The following is a 20656-nucleotide window of genomic DNA, read 5'->3' on the forward strand; positions in this document are numbered from 1 at the left end:
CCAGCTTTTTCTATTTATGTGGTACAAAGGAATCAACCCCAGGGCTTCATGTGTGCTAGGCAAGCATTTTACCATTATGCCATACTTCCGGTCCCTATTTGTTTTTTGGGAGGGGGGGTCATGGGGCTTGAACTCTGGCCTGGGCACTGTCCCTGAGCTCTTCAGCTCAAGGCTACCACCCTTCCCTTGAGCCTCAGCCCCACTTCCCGTTTTCTAATGATTAATTGGAAATAAGAGTGTCTGCGCTTTGTATTGCCCTTACGCTTCCCCTTCTCTCATTTGAATCCAGAGCCTTGTGCTTATGAGCCTCTACTACTTGAGTCATACCTCAAGACCAGGCTTTTGATGGTTATTTTGGAGATGAAACCTAAGGAACTCTTCTGCTTGGGCTGGCTTCAAATCAAAGTCCTCCAGACCTTGGCCTCTTAAAGATCACAGGCATAAGGCACCAGTGCCCAGATCCTGTCACTTTTTATTCATTCCTAACACTGGGTTCCATATCCCATTTACCAGCTTTTAAAAATTATGTGTGTTGGGCCGGGAGTTTGGCGTAGTGGTAGAGGGCCTGCCTAGCATGCACGAAGACCCTGGTTCGATTCCTCGGTACCACATACATAGAAAAAGCCAGAAGTGATGCGGTAGCTCGGGGTAGAATTCTAGCCTTGAGGAAAGCCCTAGGGCAGTGCTCAGGCCCTGAGCTCAAGCCCAGTATTGAGGAAAAAAAAATTACGTGTATTGGGCATCAGCTTTGTTCCATAGCCCACAGCGACACCCACTGGTGTCTCTTGATAAATGGCTTGCAGAGGAGATGTTTATTGCTGGGACTCTCCATTGAGGAAACCAAATAATCGCTGAAGGGGGTGGAACCATTTAGATGGGACCCCCTGAGTCTTCTCCATCAATAGACCAGCAGGTGGCTCACTCTTGTAATTCTAGCTACTCAGGAGGCTGAGATCTGTGGATCTTTTGAGGATCTTGGTTCAAAGCCAGCCGGGGACTAAAGTCCATGAGACTCTTATTTCCAATTAACCACTAGAAAATGGAAGTGGTGCTGTGGCTCAAGGGGTAGGGAAGTAGCCTTGAACTGAAGAGCTCAGGGACAGCACCTGGCCCGGGGTCAGATGGTAGACTTGAGTTGAAGAGTTTAAGGACAGAACCGAGGCCCAGAGTTCAAGCCCCAAGACCAACCAAAAAAAGAAGAAAAAAAAAATAGACCAGCAGGAAAGGACATTGCTTGCTGGTTTTCCTCTCTAGAAGCACTTTGGCCTCTCAGTCTTTCATTTATCTGCCCATGGGTCTGTGTCCTGGGCTTCTCCAGTGCTTCTTGCCTGGCTGTGAATGAGACCAGAGTGAGGAAGAAGCAAGGAGTTTCCCTCGGTTTACCTCAGGGAATCCTCACCAGAGATGCTGTTTAACTAAATCCCAGGTAGTAAGATAGACTCTTTAATTCCATCCAGCAGCTTCTTCCTGAGAGAACTGGTAGAAACTGGCCTACTGGTCAAAATCAGCTGAGTTAATCAGATGAGTTAAAGGAAGTCCGAACAGACTTCTAGATTAGTTAAAAAAAAAATCTAAGTGATGCCATATATACTGGCAAGATGCCACAAGTATTTTTTGTAGATTTTTTAAAAAATCTTTTGAGATTTTATTAACACTGATTTTTTTTTTTGCCAGTCCTGGGCTTGAGCTCAGGGCCTGAGCACTGTCCTTGGACTTTCTCAAGGTTAGAGCTCTACCACTTGAGCCTCAGCACCACTTCCAGCTTTTTTCTAAATATGTGGTACCGAGGAATTAACCCGGGTCTTCGTGCATGATAGGCAAGCACTCTACCACTAGGCCAAACTCCCGGCCCCTAACACTGATTTTTTTACCTCGTATTTCAAATGTCAACTCCACAACAGCTATTTATTTATCCTCAGGATACACTGTACAGTTTATTCTACATAAGAGTTCCAAAATTTACAGCAACCGCCTACCCCCACCCACCTTCAAAGGTCTTCACTGAAGCAGTCAAATAAAATTGGTGGCAGAACACTATGCCTCTGCCGAACTTAATTCCCTTCCTCCCCAGCCTCCGGTTCATATGCTGACAAATGTCACCGAGTGAGGAAGGTTGGAACTACAGAGGCTGCTGCACATTGTGGCAGGAGGGCATGTCAGAGCAAAAACACTCCTCGGCCAGAGAATGGGGGGGGGGGGGAAGAAGAGGAGGAAGTGGAAAGGGTCTCACTTTCCCCTTCAAGGACACCCCCCTTCCCCAATGACCTAAAGCCCTCTCACTAAGCCCCACCTCTTAAAAGCTTCATTGCCTTTAAATAGTATCTCTTTGTAGACCAAGCTTTTGACACAGATCTGTAAGGGGACAGTGAAGACCCAGATGATCTTCCTCCAGGCATTCCTTGGCTCTTTGTGGAGTACAGAGACAGAAGGGACAGATGGAGCCCTTCCTTGGCAACATCTACTTTAGAATAAATGAAAGATACCTCAGAAATAAAAAATTATATCTGTGTCCTACTAGTGTTCGGTCTTTTAGAGTACTTATTGTATTCTGCCTGCAGTGTTCTCTAAGCATAGCATATTATATGTGGGAAATCATTTTGTGTGTGTCATACTGTTTGATCTCAAGAGGATTGCACTCAAGGCCCTCTACTTCCTAGACAAGCACTGTACCACTTGAGTCTTTTCTTCAACTCCTGGCTTTTTGGTGGTTAATTGGAGATGAGTCCCACAGACTTTCCTGTTCAGGCTGGCTTTGAACTGCGATCCTCAGATCTCAGCCTCCTGAGTAGCTAGGATTACAGGTGTGAACCATCAGCACCTGTCTTTAATTTGTTTTTGGTAGGGTGTCACACTGACTCAGACTGCTCTTTGACCATGATCTTCCCTTCTACGTCCTGCATAGCTGAGATTTTAGGTGTGTATTGCGACTGGCTTTGGGGTAGATTCTTATTAAGGGGATCTCTTTAGGATTCTCACATATGAATCAGGCATTGTTTTTTTTTTTTCACTCTTGAAAAATACTTATTCCATAAGATTAAAAGTCACCAAAAAGGGACCAGGGGTTTGGCCTAGTGGTAGAGTGCTTGCCTAGCATGCACGAAGATCCGGGTTCGATTCCTTGGTACCACATATATAGAAAAATGTAGAAATGGTGATTTGGCTCATGTGATAGAGTTCTAACCTTGAGAGAAGCCTAAGAATAGTGCTCAGGCCCTGAGTTCAAGCCCCAGGACTGGCAAAAAAAAGTCACCAAAAAAAAGGATAAAAGTTACATCATATCTGCCAGAAGAATTTTATATGAAGGAATGAAATATCTGTACAAAATCCAAAGGTACATGAGAATTCCAGGTAAGAATATCTAATATCGGAGTCCTCCTGAAAATGGCTTTAAAACCACAAACCAAAAGTTTAGGGCTGTAGCTTTATACTAGAGCTCTAGCCTACCATGTGTAAGGTCTTGGGTTCCATACATCAACACCAACACCAACAACCCCCCCAAAAAAACCCCCACACAAACAATAAAATAGTCTAACAAGGTATGGGGGCTAATGCCTGTAATACCAGCTCTCTGGAGGCAGAGATAGCAAGGTCAAGCTCCAGGGCGGGATGGGATACTGGCAAGGATGTCTGCCAGCAGGAGCACACAGGAGCCCAGCCTCTGGAGCTCTGGTGGGTCTCCTGGAGGCTTTGGCAGCCTTGCTGTAGAAACCACAGGTCGGTTCTCAGGGAATCCTGACAATGAGCCGAGGCCAATTAGCAGGGTCCTCTCAGTGAAGAAAGAAAGCATCATGAAGAGCCCACCAAGTGGACCGGGCACTCCTACAGGTGCTGCACATCTGTGAACAACACACTCAAATTTTCTTGCCCTCACAGAGCTGACGTTCAAGCATTCCAAGTTGTATTCTCTGTCCTGCCATCTTGAGGCTTGTGCTCTACCACTTGAGTCACAGCTCCATTTCTGGCTTTTTGCTAGTTAATTGGAGATGAGAGTCTCCCATACTCTTTCTGCCTGGGCCTGGCTTTGAACTCTGAGTCTTTTTTTTTTTTTAATTGTCGGGGTAATGTATAGAGGGGTTGCAGTTACATTTTCCAGATAGTAGGTGCATTACTTCTCACACACTGATACCCCTTCTCATGTTTTTGTCCCCATTTCCCTCCCTCCACCCCTCCCAATCATCTTTTTGAACTCTGAGTCTTAGATCTCAGCCTCCCAATTAGCTAGGATTACAAGCATAAGCCACTGGTGCCCAGTTTACAGATTTATTTATGAGTCAGCTTCCCACCTTAAAATTCACAAACACATCTGACCCATCCCTAGCTGATGCTGAGATTTCCCTTTTGTAGCTGCTTCCCAAGTGTGTCACCCTTGTTCTCAGTTTTTGCTCTGGCCTCTAAGTGCCTCAAGGAACACTTACAGAGCATCTACTATATCCAGTGTGTTTTATGGATATCAGTTAATTCTAACCACCCAAGAACATACTATCTTCATTACGTAGATGAGTAAGAGGAAACTCACACAGTGGCTGAACGTCCTAAGATCAGGGAGCTGCTGAACTTGATTCCCAGAGCCCAAGATTTCTCTTCTATATTACTGTCTGTCCAAATGTGATCCATGATCTACCCATCCACCCACAGAATCCCTTGAGTAGCTCATTAAAATGAATATTCCTGCATTCTACCTTAAAACCCAATGAGAGGGCCAGGAGTTTGGCCTAGTGGTAGAGTGCGTGCCTACCATGCACGAAGACTCTGGTTCGATTCCTCGGTACCACATACATAGAAAAAAGCCGGAAGTGGTGCTGAGGCTCACGTGGTAGAGCTCTAGCCTTGAGAAAGTCCAAGGACAGTGCTCAAGCCCTGAGCTCAAGCCCAGGACTGGCCAAAAAACAAAACAAAACAAAAACAAAAAAACAAAACAAAAAAAAAACCCAATGAGTCAAACTCAGGGAGATGAGGGATGGAAAACTGAATTCCAATCGGCTTTCCCAGTATTATTCGAACAGCTTTTGAAACACACACACACACACACACACACACACACAGAGGAGCATAAAACATTAAATCATTCATCTAAGTTAAAAGCAAGCACTCTGCCCCAGCTCCCAGTTGCTCACTTCTCCTGACTCCCAGTGCTGCTGAGAGGCCGTCACTTTTCCTGGGGTAACTCACCCCCTTGGGTTGGTTTGTCCTTAGAGGACAGGTCTCTAGAAAAGGCAGGTGATGCCACCTCTGAAGGACAAACGGTCGGAAGGAGTCTCACGAGGGAAGCCATCAGGGACTTAAGCTCAGCCCTTCAAGGACCTTCCTGGCTGCAAAAAAAAAGAGGTGTCAGCTGGAAGGGACCAGGCAAAAGCCAACATACAACCTTTCAACTGGGAAGGCTCGGGTGGATCGGGCGTTGTCATGTCCCTCAGGACAGAGTCCTGTGTGTGTGTGTGTGTGTGTGTGTGTGTGTGTGTGTGTGTGTGTGTGGCACCCTGTGGACAGCGAACCATTCATCATTGTTCCCCAGGCGCCTGGCACGGGCTGGGCGTCCGTCAGGGGTCCCGCCCTCCCGTCCAGTTCTGGGTCCCCAGGTGTGTTTCCAGGATACCTTTGGAGGGCCAGACCTAACCAGGAGCAGGGACGCCAGTCAGATCTGCTCCTGGGAGTGGGGGATGCGGGCGCAGCACGCGGGAAGCGCAGGGGGTGGCGCGCATCCCGGCCCGGCGCCGCGCGCAGGAGAGGATCCCGCCTCGCCACGCCCACAAACACCCACAGCCCCCCATGGCCACGCCCACACACGGCGCTCCGCCTGTGGCCGCGCCCACAACCCACAGCCCTGCCCGCCGCCGGCCACGCCCACAACCCTCACACTCGCACCCCCGGACCACGCCCACAGGCCCCACCCACGGCCGCCCCTTGGCCACGCCCACGGCCGCGCCCCCGCCCCCGCGCCAGCTCGGCCGCGCTCGGGTCGGCGGGCTCTATGGGGAAAGCGGCCGCTCCGAGCCGAGGCGCCGGCTGCGGCGGCCGCTCCCGCGGACTCTCGTCGCTGTTCACGGTCGTCCCCTGCCTGTCCTGCCACACGGCGGCGCCGGGCATGAGCGCTCCCACGTCCGGCTCCGGATCGGAGCCCAAGCCTCAGCCCCAGCCGGTCTGGACACCGCACCGGGACTCGCTGCCCGAGCAGGTGCGAGAGTCAGTTTCCGAGTCGGTGCCCAGCTCGAAGCCCGGGCACCGACCGCGGCCTGCGCCGGAGCCGGCGGCCGAGCAGGGACCTGAACTGCCGGGGTTGCGGCCGGGGTCCGAGCTGAGCCCGAGGCTCGGGGCTGGCGGGGCGGTCGGCAAGGCCCCGGAGCAGACGTCCCCCCTGAGGTCGAGGTCAGGCGGGGGAGCCGTGCCCGTGCCTCCCCCGGAGCCCGGGCCGGGGACAAAGCCTCTGTCACCGGGACAGGCGAAGACTCCTCCTGGGGCTCCAGGTTCGGGGGTTGGCACGACCCCCAGTCTCTCAATGGCCTCGCCGCCCCTCGACAGCTACAAGGGCTGGCTCCTCAAGTGGACCAACTACCTGAAGGGTTACCAGCGCCGCTGGTTCGTGCTCGGCAATGGCCTGCTGTCCTATTACAGGTATGGAGGGGGGGGGGCGAGAAAGGAAGAAGTCGTCTAGGGATGTTTAAGAGCCTGGATTCCCCACACAGGCCAAAGATTGGGGGGCCCTGAGCTCTGGTAAGGGTGGACATGAGTCCCTGCCAGTTTATGTCAAGGAAGATGGAAAGGAGCAATCTGAGAGAGACCCACAGCCTCACTCCCCCCCCCTAGTCTTGGTCATTGTCGGGGAAGCTGGGGGGGGGTCTGTTTGAGAAGCTAAGGTCATTGTGTTAGGGATTGGGGGCGGGGGTCAGTCACAGAACCCCCCTCATGGCAAAGAATGAGGTCAGCTTGTCAGGAAGTCACTTGGTTTCTCTCACGAGAGAAAATACCTGCTGGTGCCCGCCCAGGTCTTGCTTTGACCCACACGTCACTCTCATATCGCTCCAGCTCTTCCCGAACCCATTCTGATGGTTTTTTTTTTTTGTTTTTGGTGGAGAACCAGGAAGTGTTTTTTTGCTATCTCCTCTCTCCTCCCAGAAGTGCTCAGGGTTGAGAATTTCAGTCCCTGACGTAGCTGACAGCCTCCCCACTGATTCTGGTTAGAGAGGGGAGGCACCTGCAGGCTTCCTTCCTTTTGTACTGGATGTTCCCTGGATGTCTTTCCTGGGGATTTTGTTTGTTTTGTGCTGATGCTGGGACTTGAACTCAGGGCCTGAACACTATCCCTTAACTTTTTCACTCAGGGCTGGTCCTCTACCACTTGGGCCACTTCCAGCTTTTGGGTGGTTGATTTGAGATTATGCTTTTTTTCTGCCTAGGCTGGCTTTGAACTGTGATGCTGAGATCTTTACCTCCTTAGTAGGGCGAATTATAGGCGCGAGCCAGCAATGTCCAGCTTTTCCTGGGTGTGGTCAATTGAAGCTTGGCAGTTTCAGATCACTGGAGAACCAATATAGTTCTGGAGCCTGAGTTTGCAGAATTATTCTTGGAGGGCTCATTAAAACTGAGCACCGGGCCTCCAGACTGAGGTTCTCAAGCAGGGGGCCTGGGGAAAGGTACCACAAGCTGACTTTTTTTATTTTTATTTTTTGGTGGTGGTGGGGCTTTGGTAGTGGGGCTTGAATTCTGGGCCTGGGCCCTGCTCCTGAGCTCTTCAGCTCAAGGCTAGCACTCTACTACTTGAGCCAAAGTGCTACTTCCAGTTTTCTGGTGATTAATTGGAGATGAGTCTCACAGTCTTTAGTGCCTAGACTGGCTTTGAACCGTGATCCTCAGGTCTCAGCCTCCTGGGTAGTTAGCATGACAGGTGTGAGCCACTGGCATCTGGCTTAAGCTGACTTTTTTTTTTTTTAACCAAGTTCCCAGATGAGGTCCACCATAATGGTTCTGGATCACACTCAGAACAGCTCTGCTATATCTGGCAAGTGGTTTTTAGATCACCTGGCCAATAGGTTTATGTGGTCCTTTGGGGACCACAGCTGCTCTAGAGGACTTCAGTCTATGATAGTACTGGCAGAAAGAGAATGTGATGTGTGATCTTTCTCATATGATATTTCAATGGGCTTTTGTCAGCTGCAGTAGAAATACAACCTAGAACACGTTGTCCTTAGAGTTACAAGACTGAAAAAAAGAGACTTTTTTCCGAGTGTTTTTTTAAAATCTCTTTTATCATTATCTGTCAGTTATGTAAATAGTTTACCTTCAAGGCATAGACAGACAGACCTTTGGTGAGTTACTGGCTCACTTTTTCCCTGAAGGCGAAGGACTCGATACACAGGACATGCAGCTCTGGTCCACACACTCCATTTTCTGTTACAATCACTTATTTCATTCGCACACCTCACAAGGTGAGGCCAGTGTCAGTGTTGCCTTATTACACAGATGAGACCTGAAGTTTGAGCGGTGAACATGTCATCTTGTCACCAGCCCAGTTGCCAATGGAAGGGGATTCTGATCCAAACTTTTTCAACTCAGTTTTTTTTTTTTTTCCTCCCTGGTGTTAATGGAATTTGAAATCAGAACCTTGCTCTTGCTAAGCACATGCTCTACGACTTGAGCCATGTTCTCTGATTTTTTTTTTTTTGCTTTTTCTCAGGGCTGTCCTCAACCTACAATCCTTCCACTTCTTGCCTCTCCAGTAGCTGAAATTATAGGTATGAAACACAATGCCCAATGAACTCAGGCTTCTTGTATGAGCTCAACTCTCAAAAGCCAGCTTTTGTAGCAACTGGGTACCACAAAGGATTGTAGAGTCTTGACAAAATTTCAGGGACAATTTCAATAAAACAGTCCCTGAATGTGTGACGTTGAATGTGCAAATGTGCAAGTGCTGGTCCCACATGGATTGTCCTTGTCTGCTCAGCCTGGATTTAGCCTTTTCATGTCTATATTTCCCAGGTCTTCACTCAACTATAGAGGGCACGGTAATGTTTATGAGCCTGTGGTCCTGAAATGACAGACTTGCCCAATGGTTTTTTTGTTTTATGTTGTTTTCATTGGAAGAGCAAATATGTCCCATTTTGTATTCTTTTAACTTAGTCTGTATAGACAGTTGGTGTTTGAAGGTAATCTCAAGTATGCAGATTCTCTGGGTAACTAAGAAAAATTCTTCCTGCTAGCTGATAACATAACCGAGATAATACCGGATGGGAGAGAGAGTGGAAAGTCATTGTGTTTGTGCTCACACAGCCCAGGGCTGAACTTTCATGTCTGGATCATTCTACCTGGGTTTGAAATCCAGGGCCTGGACCCATCTGGATTATGATTCTATTACAGGTGAACACTAGCTCGCCTGGCTCTCATTGCCTTGCACTCACAGTCTTCTGTCTGTTCAGATACCAGCCAGAGAATGTGGTTTTACCTTCCATGATTTGGCTGTTCATTCCCATTTTAAGCTTTTTTTTTCTTTTGGTTGGTTGTGGGGCTTGGACTCTGGGCCTGGGCGCTGTCCCTAAGCTCTTCAGCTCAAGGCTACTGTCCTGCCCCTTGAACCTCAGTGCTACTTCCTGTTTTCTAGTGGTTAATTGGAGGTAAGAGTCTGCTGTTCTTCAGTGCCAAGGCTGGCTTTAAACTGAGAGCCTCAGATCTCAGCCTCCCGAGTAGCTAAGGTTACAGGTGTGAGCCACTGTGCCGGCTCCCATTTTAAGCATTTTTTTTTTTTTTTTTTTTTGTCAGTTCTAGGCCTTAACCTCAGGGCCTGGGCCCTGTCCTTGGGCTTTCTCAAGGCTATCACTCTACCATTTGCTCTACCACAGCACCACCTCTGGCCTTTTTTAAGTATGTGGTACCACGGAATGGAACCTTGGTCTTCATGCATGCTAGGCAAGCAGTCTACCACTAGGCCATGCTCCTGGCCCCGACCTTTTTAGCATTGTATCCCTATTCTTGTCTCAGAGAGAACATGCCTAAAGTCAGGAAGGATTCATCACTGAAGCAGTTTTTGTTGATGGTGGCTTGCTTGTTTGCTTGCTTGCTTCCTTCCTTCCTTCCTTCCTTCCTTCCTTCCTTCCTTCCTTCCTTTTTTCTTTCTTTCTTTTGCCAGTCCTGGAGCTTGAACTCAGGGCCTAAGCACTTGGGCTTCCTCAAGGATAGAGCTCTACCATTTGGCTTTTTCTATGTATGTGGTACCAAGGAACCAAACCCAGGTCTTGGTGCATGCTAGGCAAGCACTCTACCTAGGTCACACTCATAGCCTTTTGTTTTCTTTTTTGCCAGTCCTGGGACTTGAACTCTGGCTTGGGTACTGTCCCTGAGCTTCTTTTTGCTCAAAGTGGGTGATCTATCACCTGAACTATGGAGCCACTTCCAGCTTTTTTGCGTAGTTCACTGGAGATAAGGGTCTCCTGGAGTTTCCTGCCCTGGCTGGCTTGGAACTGTGATTCTCAGATCTCAGCCTCCTGAGTAGCTACTTGAGTGAGCCACCAGCACACAACCTGAATCAGAATGTTCAAAGGTGTTAGCTTAAGCAAGTTGTTATGGAGTGTTCTACACATTACAAACAAACTGGATTCTGTTGGGCAAAAGTCTGTGTTGTATACTAGCAATTTGTTACCTAGGGGAGTGGTTTCAAACAGGAACATTTGTCTTAATTTGCTGCTTAGGCTAATGTATATTTAGTGATGACTATACCAGTTAGCAAGAAAGAACTTAAAGTTAGTCTTAAAGTTAGTCTAGGTCTTAAAAAGGCTAGTGTCAAGTAAAAGTATATATATATATATATATATATATATATATATATATTTTTTTTTTTTTTTAAATAGTATTGGGGTTTGAACTTTGGGCCTGATGTTTGGTTTGCTTGCTGGGCTGGTGTTTTACCACTTACGCCATGCCTCTAGCTTGGCTTTTTGCTAGTTATTTTGGAGATGGAGTCTTTTTTTTTGTGTGTGGGTCATGGGGCTTAAACTCTGGGCCTGGGCTCTGCTGTGAGCTCTTCAGCTCAAGCCTTGTGCCCTATCATTTGAGCCATAGCACCATTTCCAGTTTTCTGGTGGTTATTTGGTGATAAGAGTCTCACAGACTTTTGTGCCCAAGCTGGCCTCAAACCTTAGATCTCAGCCTGCTCAGTAGGTAGGATTACAGCCCAAGCCACCAGTGCCTGGCTTGAGATGGAGTCCTAAAGACATTTCTGCCTGGTGGGTCTTTGAACCTCGATCTTGAAGATTGCAGCCTACCATGTAGGTAGGATTACAGGTGTGAGCCATTACTGTCTAGCAAGTGGATGTGAACATTAAAATCCCCTGGTTGAGGAAGCCCACAGCATACTTCATGATCTGGCTCCATTTTGGAGTGGGGTCAGGTAGTAAAAGATGACATCTTTGCCTTTCGATGGATTGTGTAACTCATTTGTTCCTCCAGGGAACTCAACTCTCAGAATACTGGACACCAAGAAATGCTGTGGTGTTCTCTCATATCAGGATGGAGGAAGAAAAGCACACCCACTGCCAAATATCCACATGTGAAATCAAACATGGACACCTGTAGGGTCACTTCTCGGGGTCCTCGCAAAAGATGGCCAGGTTTTTTTTTGTTTTGTTTTGTTTTTTGCTGCTTAGAGATTTATTCTTGGGGACCTTTCTGTGTGTGCTGGCCTCAAACCACAATCCTCCAGATCTCAGCATCCTGAGTAGCTAGGATTACAAATGGTAGACTTTGGCACCTGGCTTGGATTTGGCTTTGTTTTTTAAATATATTGCCTATGGACCGGGAGTTTGGCCTAGTGGTTAAAGTGCTTGCCTAGCATGCATGAAGACCCGGGTTCGATTCCTCGGTACCACATACATAGAAAAAAGCCGGAAGTGGTGCTGAGGCTCAAGTGGTAGAGCTCTAGCCTTGAGAAAGTCCAAGGACAGTGCTCAGGCCCTGAGCTCAAGCCCAGGACTGGCAAAAAAAAAAAAAAATATATATATATATATATATATATATATATTGCCTAGTGTTTCACAGTGGGAGACCATTTTGGAGGTCATTGGAAAGATGCAAGGTTGATAATGTACAGATACTTGTTGCAAGTCCATTTCCTGTTATGTAGCACAGGACTGCTGCAGAGGTAATAAATGGACTGGGGAGGAGCTACGTGCCTGCTGTCATTCTCAGTAAGCTCTGGTGATGTGGATTATAATTTTCTTCACAAATCCTGCTTCTCCTCCTAATTTTTCCTCTTTCCACGAAGAGCTGAAAACCACTGCATTATGTTTTCTACCTCCTCCCTTATCCCCCCTCCCCACACTGGATGGAGTTTGCAAGTCTCTCTCTTGAGTCCCCTTCTCCCTGCCCAGTGTCACCTTGCGTCCATCTGCCTTGTGTGGCAGTGGTGTCTCAGTATCCAGCTGCTGCTCTGGGCAGTGCATCTTTTCCATGCTGCTAGCTCCCCTTGCCATTGCCCCCGAGTTGTCTCGCTTGTGTGAGGATTCAGGCTCGATAGTTCATCTCCTGGGTAAGCACATCCTCTGCATTGAACTTTTCCTATTCGGAATACCTGCAGTGGCCCCTGACTGCGCCAAAGACCACATCTTCTTCCACAGGGACTTTCCAGGGTATATATATATATACACATATATATATATATGTGTATATATATATATATACTTTACAGGATATCTATCAGTTGTCTATCTATCATCTATCTGTCTATTGATCAATCTATCTCTGCAGGCATCTTTGCTGACAGCTTTAACCCCAGTTTTAACATCATAGCCAAGTTCATCTTTGTATTCTACTTATAGTCTAACATGTTTCTCAGCCACTAAAATACCCTCTTGTGTTTAGTCTGTGACTAAAGTGAGTGAATGGGTGACGTTGGCCATGAGCTGGTTTCGTCATCGTTGCTTTTTAATGCTAAGTATGTTCGTGCCAAGCTCGGATTTTTTTTTTCTTAGTCTCTCTTTAATTTCAAAAACTTGACTGAATATGTAGACACTAGATCTAAAATGCACCAGGACATGATAAGTTATACAGGGCGCTAGGTAGTCACACATTAACTAAAGGAGGATATTCTCAGGGGAGGAACACTAGTCATATAAAATAAGATTGATTGAAATGAATTCGAGGAAATGGGAACAAGAGGTTTTATTTTTGTTACTTTTGTTTTTTTCTTTTACCTTTTGTTTTCTTTTTGTCTTTGGGAGGGGAAGGGGAGTCACAGAACTGGAGGGACAAAGGGTAAACAAATGTAACTGTAGTATTCACTAGACACTAAGTTGAAAATGAACTATACAACTTGTGGGTAGAGACAAACAGGAGGGAAAACTGGGAGAGAGTTATTGTCCAAGAAGAAAGGTACTCATTACCTGACTTATATAAATGTAACCCCTCTGTACATCACCTTTATAATATTTGTCAAAAAAGAAAAAGAAAAAAAAACTTATTTACTGAAATAAAATTGAGAAGTTCTGAGGGAGACTGTAGGTGTAAGTCAGGAGCTGTAGAGAAGTGAGAGGTAAATGATATGGATATGATTTGGGTTGTACTGGGCTCCTTCATGGTCAAGTGGCTGATTTCGTGGTCCCTGTTTGGATCTCTGTAGCACTGCAAGTGTTTGACCATTTGACCTGTGTCTACTTAGCATTATTAGCTCTTTGTAAAGTCGACACTGGAGTGGGGAGAGATTTTGTTTTTTGCCAGTTCTGGGCCTTGAACTCAGGTCCTAGGCACTGTCCCTGAGCTTCTTTTGCTCAAGGCTAGCACTCTACCACTTGAGCCACAGCGCCACTTCTGACTTTTTCTGTGTATGTGGTACCAAGGAATCGAACCCAGGGCTTCTTGCATGCTAGGCAAGCACTCTACCATTAAGCCACATTTCCCAACCAGGTGATATGTTTTGATCTAAAGGCCACAAATCTTTGGGACTGTTTTGCCATGTTACTGGAGTACCCACATGGGCTTCCCTGCTCCCCAGTATTTTTGTGCCTTTGGTGGAATGTCACATGTAAATTCTTCAGCTGCTACTGAACTTGGGCCTTAGTGGCAGTGTGGGGTGGGATGATAAATTTTGTTAACTCATGATTTCCTGCAGAATACTCTGGAATGTTTGTGACTGTGAACATGTACTAACCTCAGGCATATCATGTGTTGGATTTCCTGAAGTGCCAGCACCGTGCAAGGCACTGTGGGTGACAGACCTGTGTTCTACTCTCCAATCACTGCCAGGGGAGAGGAAGGTGGAAATGTCCCAGCATGCAGGAAGAAGCCAGTAGGTTTAGGCCAAGTTCCCTGGGAGTTCCCAGATTGCTTAAGATGTTAGCATATAGCTTTTACTCCTTCCGGAGCCTTCTGGGATATCATTGGCAAAGTGTCTGCATAAAGATAGAGGCATGGTATATGCACTTGTTATCTCTATACATGGGAGGGAGTTAAGGCTAGTTTGGATTTCATAGGAAGACTGCTCAGTGAGAGAGCAAAAGAGAAGAAAGAAATGGAGAGAAGAGAAAGGAGAGGGAGAAAGAGATGATGGGAGGGGAAAGGGAGAAGAAAGGAGAGAATGGAAGGAAAGATAAGGAAGAGAAAGATAGAAGAAAGGAAAGATGAAAGGAGGAAGGAAAGCAGAAAGAAGGAAGGGAGGACAGAAGGAAGATTAATGTAGGAAAGGGTGTGAGTCTCATTAGAAGACAGGCATCTGTCTGGTGCTGGTGGCTTACACCTGTAATCCTAGCTACTCAGGAGGCAGAGATCTGAGGGTCCTGATTCAAAGCCAGCCTGGAAAGTCCTGGAGGCTTAACCAGAAAACACATTTAACCAGAAAAATGCAATTAACCAGAAAACTGGAAGTGGAGCTGTGGCGTAAAGTGGTAGAGTGCTATCTTGAGTACGAAGTCTCAGGACAGTAACTAGACCCTGAGTTCAAGCCTCACCACCACCACCACCACCAAGATGATCAGAGGGACGCCGACATGTCAGAAGGAGCTAGTAAGATACTCCCCTGCACAAAATTGGCACTGGCAGCTCCACAAGTGGAGCTGTGGATCCTGACACATGCCAGGTGTCACCGCAGAAACGTGGCTTCACGAGGCTCTTCCCAGAACACCCCGGGAGCACACTGGCACTGAGTTCTGTAGTTATACTGGGCACTGCTGGGTCTGTATGTGCTGCATTCCCGTCTCTCTCCGTTATTGAGAGTTCTCCGAGTTCTGATCACTTGGCCGTGCTGTGCTTTTGATCACATGGCTAGTCAGTACAGCTCTGCACATTCAACACTGAACGGTCTCCATGCACACTGTGTCATCTGTACTGCTGGGCTATTGCCTGGACCCCAGAAAGAGGCAGATGGCATTGCTGAGCTTGCAAAGAACGCTGCCAGGTTGTGTTGTCCTTTTTATTCTCCCGACAATACTGGAGTTGGAACTGGGATTTGAACTCAGGGCCTTGAGCTTGCTCAGGTGGCATGATACCACTGAGCCATACCTCAGATCTCAGCCTCTTGGGTAGCTAGGATTACAGGTGTGAGCTACTGGTACTTGACTTGGCCGCTGAGTTTTTAAGCGAAATATCACAGGTGGGAGGAATGCGAGGTCACAAAAACATCCTGTAGGTTGTGGCTACAGCTGCAGAGATTTTGTGATTTAATCAACCAGTGTGCTCTTGAATCCTGGATTGTTCTGTGTAGGAGAATCTCAATGCACAGGCCCACGACTGAGCTCAAAATAGAGCAGCCCGTGCCCTGGGGACCTCCTCCTTTGAATCTCACCTTAGTTAGGGCATGTACTGCTCCACTCCTGGCCCAGCTTCCTGGGACTCCTGGGGTCTCTCTGCCACCCGCCATTCAGCATTGCTGTTTATGTTGGCCACCTGTGAGGACAACTGAAAGTATAATACTCAGAAATTTTATTCTTGACTATGGAAATTGGAGGTGTTGTTTCTGTCATTATAAAGGAAGAGAGGATGTGGTTGAAGGGCATTTAAGCTTGAATGACTTTTGGGGCAATCAGTATGGTTTCTTTTTTTTTTTTTTTGGCTAGTCCTGGGGCTTGAACTCAGGGCCTGGGCACTGTTTCTGACTTTATGTTTGCTCAAGGCTAGCACTCTATCACTTGAGCCACTTTTTCTGTTTTTGTGATACTGAGGAATCAAACCCAGAGCTTCATGCATGTTAGGCAAGCACTCTGCCAGTGAGCCACATTCCCAGACCTCAATATGCTTCCCAAAAAATCCATTTAGGTGCTCTACGCATTGGTGACTCACACCTGTAATCCTGGCTTCTCAGGAGGCTGAGATCTGAAGATCAAGGTTCAAATCCAGCCTGGGGATGGAAAGTCTGTGAGACTTAACTCCAGTAAGCCCCCAAAAGGTCAGAATTGGAGTTGTCGTTCAAGTAGTACCTTTAAGTGAAAAGGTTCAGGGACAGTTCTAGGCCCAGCACTGGTACATATATACACATCAGCACACACACACACTCTGTCTCTATCTCCCTATCTCTCTATGTCTCTGACTCTCTCTCCATCTTGATAAGCAAAGGTAAAATACTAAGGTGCAAATGTCATCAGTTGCTACTTGAATAAATAAGCAATAGCTAAGCAATAATGCAATTGATTCCTTGTCTTTGTGTGTGTGTGTGTGTGTGTGTGTGTGTGTGGTCCCTCAGGACACAGGAAAAGTTTTTAAAGAACTAATGTCTGAAAATTCCCCAAATTTAACAGAAGACATGAATGCACAGATCCAAGCAGAATAAAAATCAACATATAGCATTATTAAAAGATCAAACTTCTTTAAAAAATAATGACAAAACAATCTGAAATAGAAGCAACATGGTCCCAAAAAAGGAAGACAAGCTGAATGACAGATTTCATCAGAAGGATGGAGACCAGAAGGAAGGGACACACCTTTCCAATGCTTGAAAAAAAAATATCCAGTAACAAAACACCTTTCTTCCAGGTGCCAGTGGCTACCTGTAATCCTAGCTACTCAGGAGTCTGAGATCTGAGGATTGCTGTTCAAAGCCAGCTCAGGTACTAAAGTCTGAGAGAAGTTTATCTCCAATCAACTGCCAGAAAACCAGAAGTGCCGCTATTGCTCAACTGGTAGCCTTGAGCTAATTGCTCAGAGACAATGCCCAGGCCTAGTTCAAGTCCCACTACACACACAAAAAAAAAAAAACAAAAATTTAAACACACACACAAAAAAACATGGCCTGGTTCAGGCCTGAATTCTGCTTAGTGAGTTCAGGGGTGTCACTTTAACCTTATCAGTCTCAATAATTCAAAACTGCAATGAGCTGAATGTGATGGCAGATACCTGTCATCCCAGCTACTCAGGGGAAGAAATAGAATTGGGGTCCCAGGTGATCACAGGAGCCCCCAAAAAAGACAATCTCAACAAATGGCCCAAGTGTAGTGGTGAATGTTGAGGTTCTAGGTACTCAGGAGGTAAAACCTGGAGAATTTTAGTTTTGTGGATAGTCTGGGCAAAAATGTGAGACCCCACTTAAAAATAAAACTAAATAGAATTGGGCTATGACTCCCCTGGTAGAGCACAAGCTTGAAGCCCTGAATTCAAACCGCAGTATGTAGAAAAAAGAAAAAAAAAATCACGATGAAAAAACTTGACATGGAAAGAAAGGTGCCATGGTTTCTTGTGGTATGGAGGAGTCAAACCCAGGGCTTCATGCATGCTAAGCAAGCACTCTGCCACTAAGCCACACTCCTGGTCCTGGCCTTTCCATTTCATATGGAGTATTCTTGATAGGTATTTGCCAAAGAAACCAGTGGTGTTCCCTGTGGGAAAGGAGCACCAACCCAGCTGGAAGCGGAGAAGCAGAACTCATTCAAAGGCTGAGCTTTTGTATAAGTTCCTGTCATTCTGTTAAGAGTCAAACATTCACATCAATATGAATTGCAGAACAGGAGAATGGCCTTTTGGGGAGGGGTTGTTTTAATTTTCACTGTCTAAATGACATCAGAACTGTCCTTGTCGTCGCAGCCTTTATTTAGCATTTCTCCAGGGAAATCTTCAGTGGCAGAAAAGGAGGCCAGATGCTAAGTGAAATGGTGTCAGGCCTCCCAGTGACAGGGGAATGGGGCACACAGAAGTGGCTTCTGTGGGAAGGGCAGCGCCTGGCACTCGTGATGCTGGGCACTTTCCAAATGGCACCGCCTGACCAACTGTCATGGCTTTGGAGTGTATAGAGGAAACCCAGGGCACACTGCACAGCCCGGCAAACAGCAGAGACACACAGTGAGTAAGGGCGAGTTCATGGCTCTCAACTAGTGGCCTGGTCCCACAGGATCTCCATTTGTATTCCGTTCATCTATAGAAACTTCTGGAACCTTCGACCTTTTCTTTTGTGAGCCCAGAAGACCCTTTGTTTTGGATTTAGGATGAATCTAAATCCTTAAAATAGCCTACAAAGGTACTGTATAAGGTCTCTCTCTGCTTCTCTAATCTGTTCTCTCTCCCTTTTCCCTTTTCCCTTTTCCCTTTTCCCCTTTCTCCTTTCCCCTTCCCCTCCCTCTTCTCCCCTCCCCCTCCCTCCTTCCCTCCCTCCCTCCTTCCCTTCCTTCCTTCCTTCCTTCCTTTTTGCTAGGACTAGGACTTAAACTTAGGACCTATGACCTTATATTCTTACCCATATGGGTGGTGCTCTACCACTTGAGCCATAACTCCACTTCTAGCTTCTCAGAGGCTAATTGGAGATGAGTCTCAAGGACTTTACTGCCCCATCTGGCTCTGAACCACAATACTCAGATCTTAGTCCCCTGAGTAGCTACATGGCTTTTATTTTTCTCTCATCTACTCCTTGCTCTCAGAATTTGGGTCCTAGAACTTTCGTTCTAGTCTCCTCTAGAACACAGTCCATGACCCTCTTCTTAGTGTCATTTGTAATCTGTCACTATACTAATTGGCACTTGAACAAATCTCCAGCCTCAAATGCCCCTGAGTCTAAGGATATGGAGCTTCTACCTGGCAGGCAGTTCCAGCTATGCCATCCCATTTACATAAGTGAGTGCAAGTTTCCTAAATACCGGAGGGTATTTAGGAGCTGGAATGTAACCAATGCAGAAGGGAGGCCAAACAGGCAAACTACATTCAAAGAAAGATCAATGTCTCATTGGAAGTGAAGTCATTTTGCTTCAAAACTGGTAGAATAAGCTGAGTACTATCTGAGGATCACAGTTCAAAGTCAGCCTGGGCAGAAAAAATGTCCATGAGATTCTTATGTCCCATTAACCACAAAAAGCCAGAAGTGGAGCTTTGGCTATAGTGACAAAAGCACTAGCCTTGAGGAAAAAAGCTCAGAGACAGTGCCCAGGCCCAGAGTTCAAGACCCCCTCCCCCCCAAAAAAAACAACAAAACTGATCAAGAGGAATGAGATGATGATGAAGAAACAGGGAACATCAGTAAGAATCTAAATGCAGTAGAAAATTGCCACCAAGCTCTTGTCCTGCTCTTCTCTTTCCAGTGCTGTCTATGGAGAAGGACTTGGCATTGGTTAGGGGTTGTGGCATTTACTTCAGCTCAGGGACTAAGTAGAACCAGTCGTGGTGGTTTGTGCTGACCTTTTAGATACTATATACTTGGGCCTCCATCACTTCCTGTTGTGTTGATACCGTTAGTTCCGTAGTCTTTTACTTCCCCAAAGAGCTGGGGTTGATTCCTTGTGAGATAGCCCTGGCCTGGCCCAGCCAGTGCCATCATTTTGGAGCCCAAGAAAGGTGGCATCCTTGCTCTGTAGATCTTTCCCTTCTTCCTTCCCTCCCTCACTCCTTTCCTCCTTCCCTCTTTTTTTCCCAGTCCTGGGCCTTGAACTTGGGGCCTGACACTGTCTTTGAGTTTTCTCAAGGCTAGAACTCTACCACTGGAGCCACAGCACCATTTCTGGCTTTTATCTATGTATGTGGTACTGAGGAATTGACCCTGGATCTTTGCGCATGCTAGGCAAGCACTCTACCACTAGGTCAAATTCCTGGCCCCATCCTTCCCTCCCTTCCTCTACCCTCTACCAGTAGTAAGATTTGAACTGACGGCTTCACTTTTGCTTCGCTTACTTGATACTGTACCACTTGAGCCACACCTCCAGCTCAGCATTTGGCTGCTTATTTTGGAGATAGAGTCTTGTGGACTTTCCTGCTTATGCTGGCTTTGGATCATGATCCTCTGGATCTCAACTTCCTGAGTAGCTAGGATTGGAGGTGTGAGCTTCTGTGGATCCCTTGTCACAGAAGGATCAAGTCAGGGACGATTGCGTCCCCACGTTGTTCCGAGCAGGAGTGCTTCTGAATAATCCTCTTGGGCTCTGGGCTTCCTCTTTTTTCTCTTTTCTTTTCTTTTCTCCTTCCTTCCTTCCTTCCTTCCTTCCTTCCTTCCTTCCTTTCTTTTTTGTGGATCATGGGGCTTGAACTCAGCCTGGGCACTGTCCCTGAGCTCTTCAGCTCAAGACTACCGCCCTACCCTGAGCCAAGCCCCACTTCTCATTTTCTAGAGGTTAACTGGAGATAAGAGTCTCAGGTTCTTAGTGTGGGCTGGCTTTGAGCCTTGATCCTCAGATCTCAGCCTCCTGAGTAGCTAGGATTACAGGTGTGAGCCACCTCACCTGACTTGGGCTTTCAATTTCTGTTGCTCCAACTCCATGGTTCTGAGACTTGGTGGAAAGAA

General features: G+C 46.9%; 1 protein-coding gene across 2 annotated transcripts in view; it reads left to right on the forward strand.

Moving 5' to 3' along the window:
* Positions 1 to 5968: 5968 nt before the first annotated feature.
* Positions 5969 to 20656, forward strand: part of Osbp2 (oxysterol binding protein 2) — a 95079-nt gene continuing 80391 nt past the window's right edge. For both annotated transcript variants that reach the window (XM_090320471.1, XM_090320472.1), the window contains exon 1: positions 5969 to 6609. In XM_090320471.1, the coding sequence (XP_090176597.1) occupies positions 5969 to 6609 (641 nt within the window). The remainder of the gene's footprint in view (positions 6610 to 20656) is intronic.

This window comes from Megascapheus bottae, chromosome 28 (assembly GCF_031878675.1).
Source record: "Megascapheus bottae isolate mThoBot1 chromosome 28, mThoBot2.hap1, whole genome shotgun sequence".
In the NCBI taxonomy this organism is placed as follows: domain Eukaryota; kingdom Metazoa; phylum Chordata; class Mammalia; order Rodentia; family Geomyidae; genus Megascapheus; species Megascapheus bottae.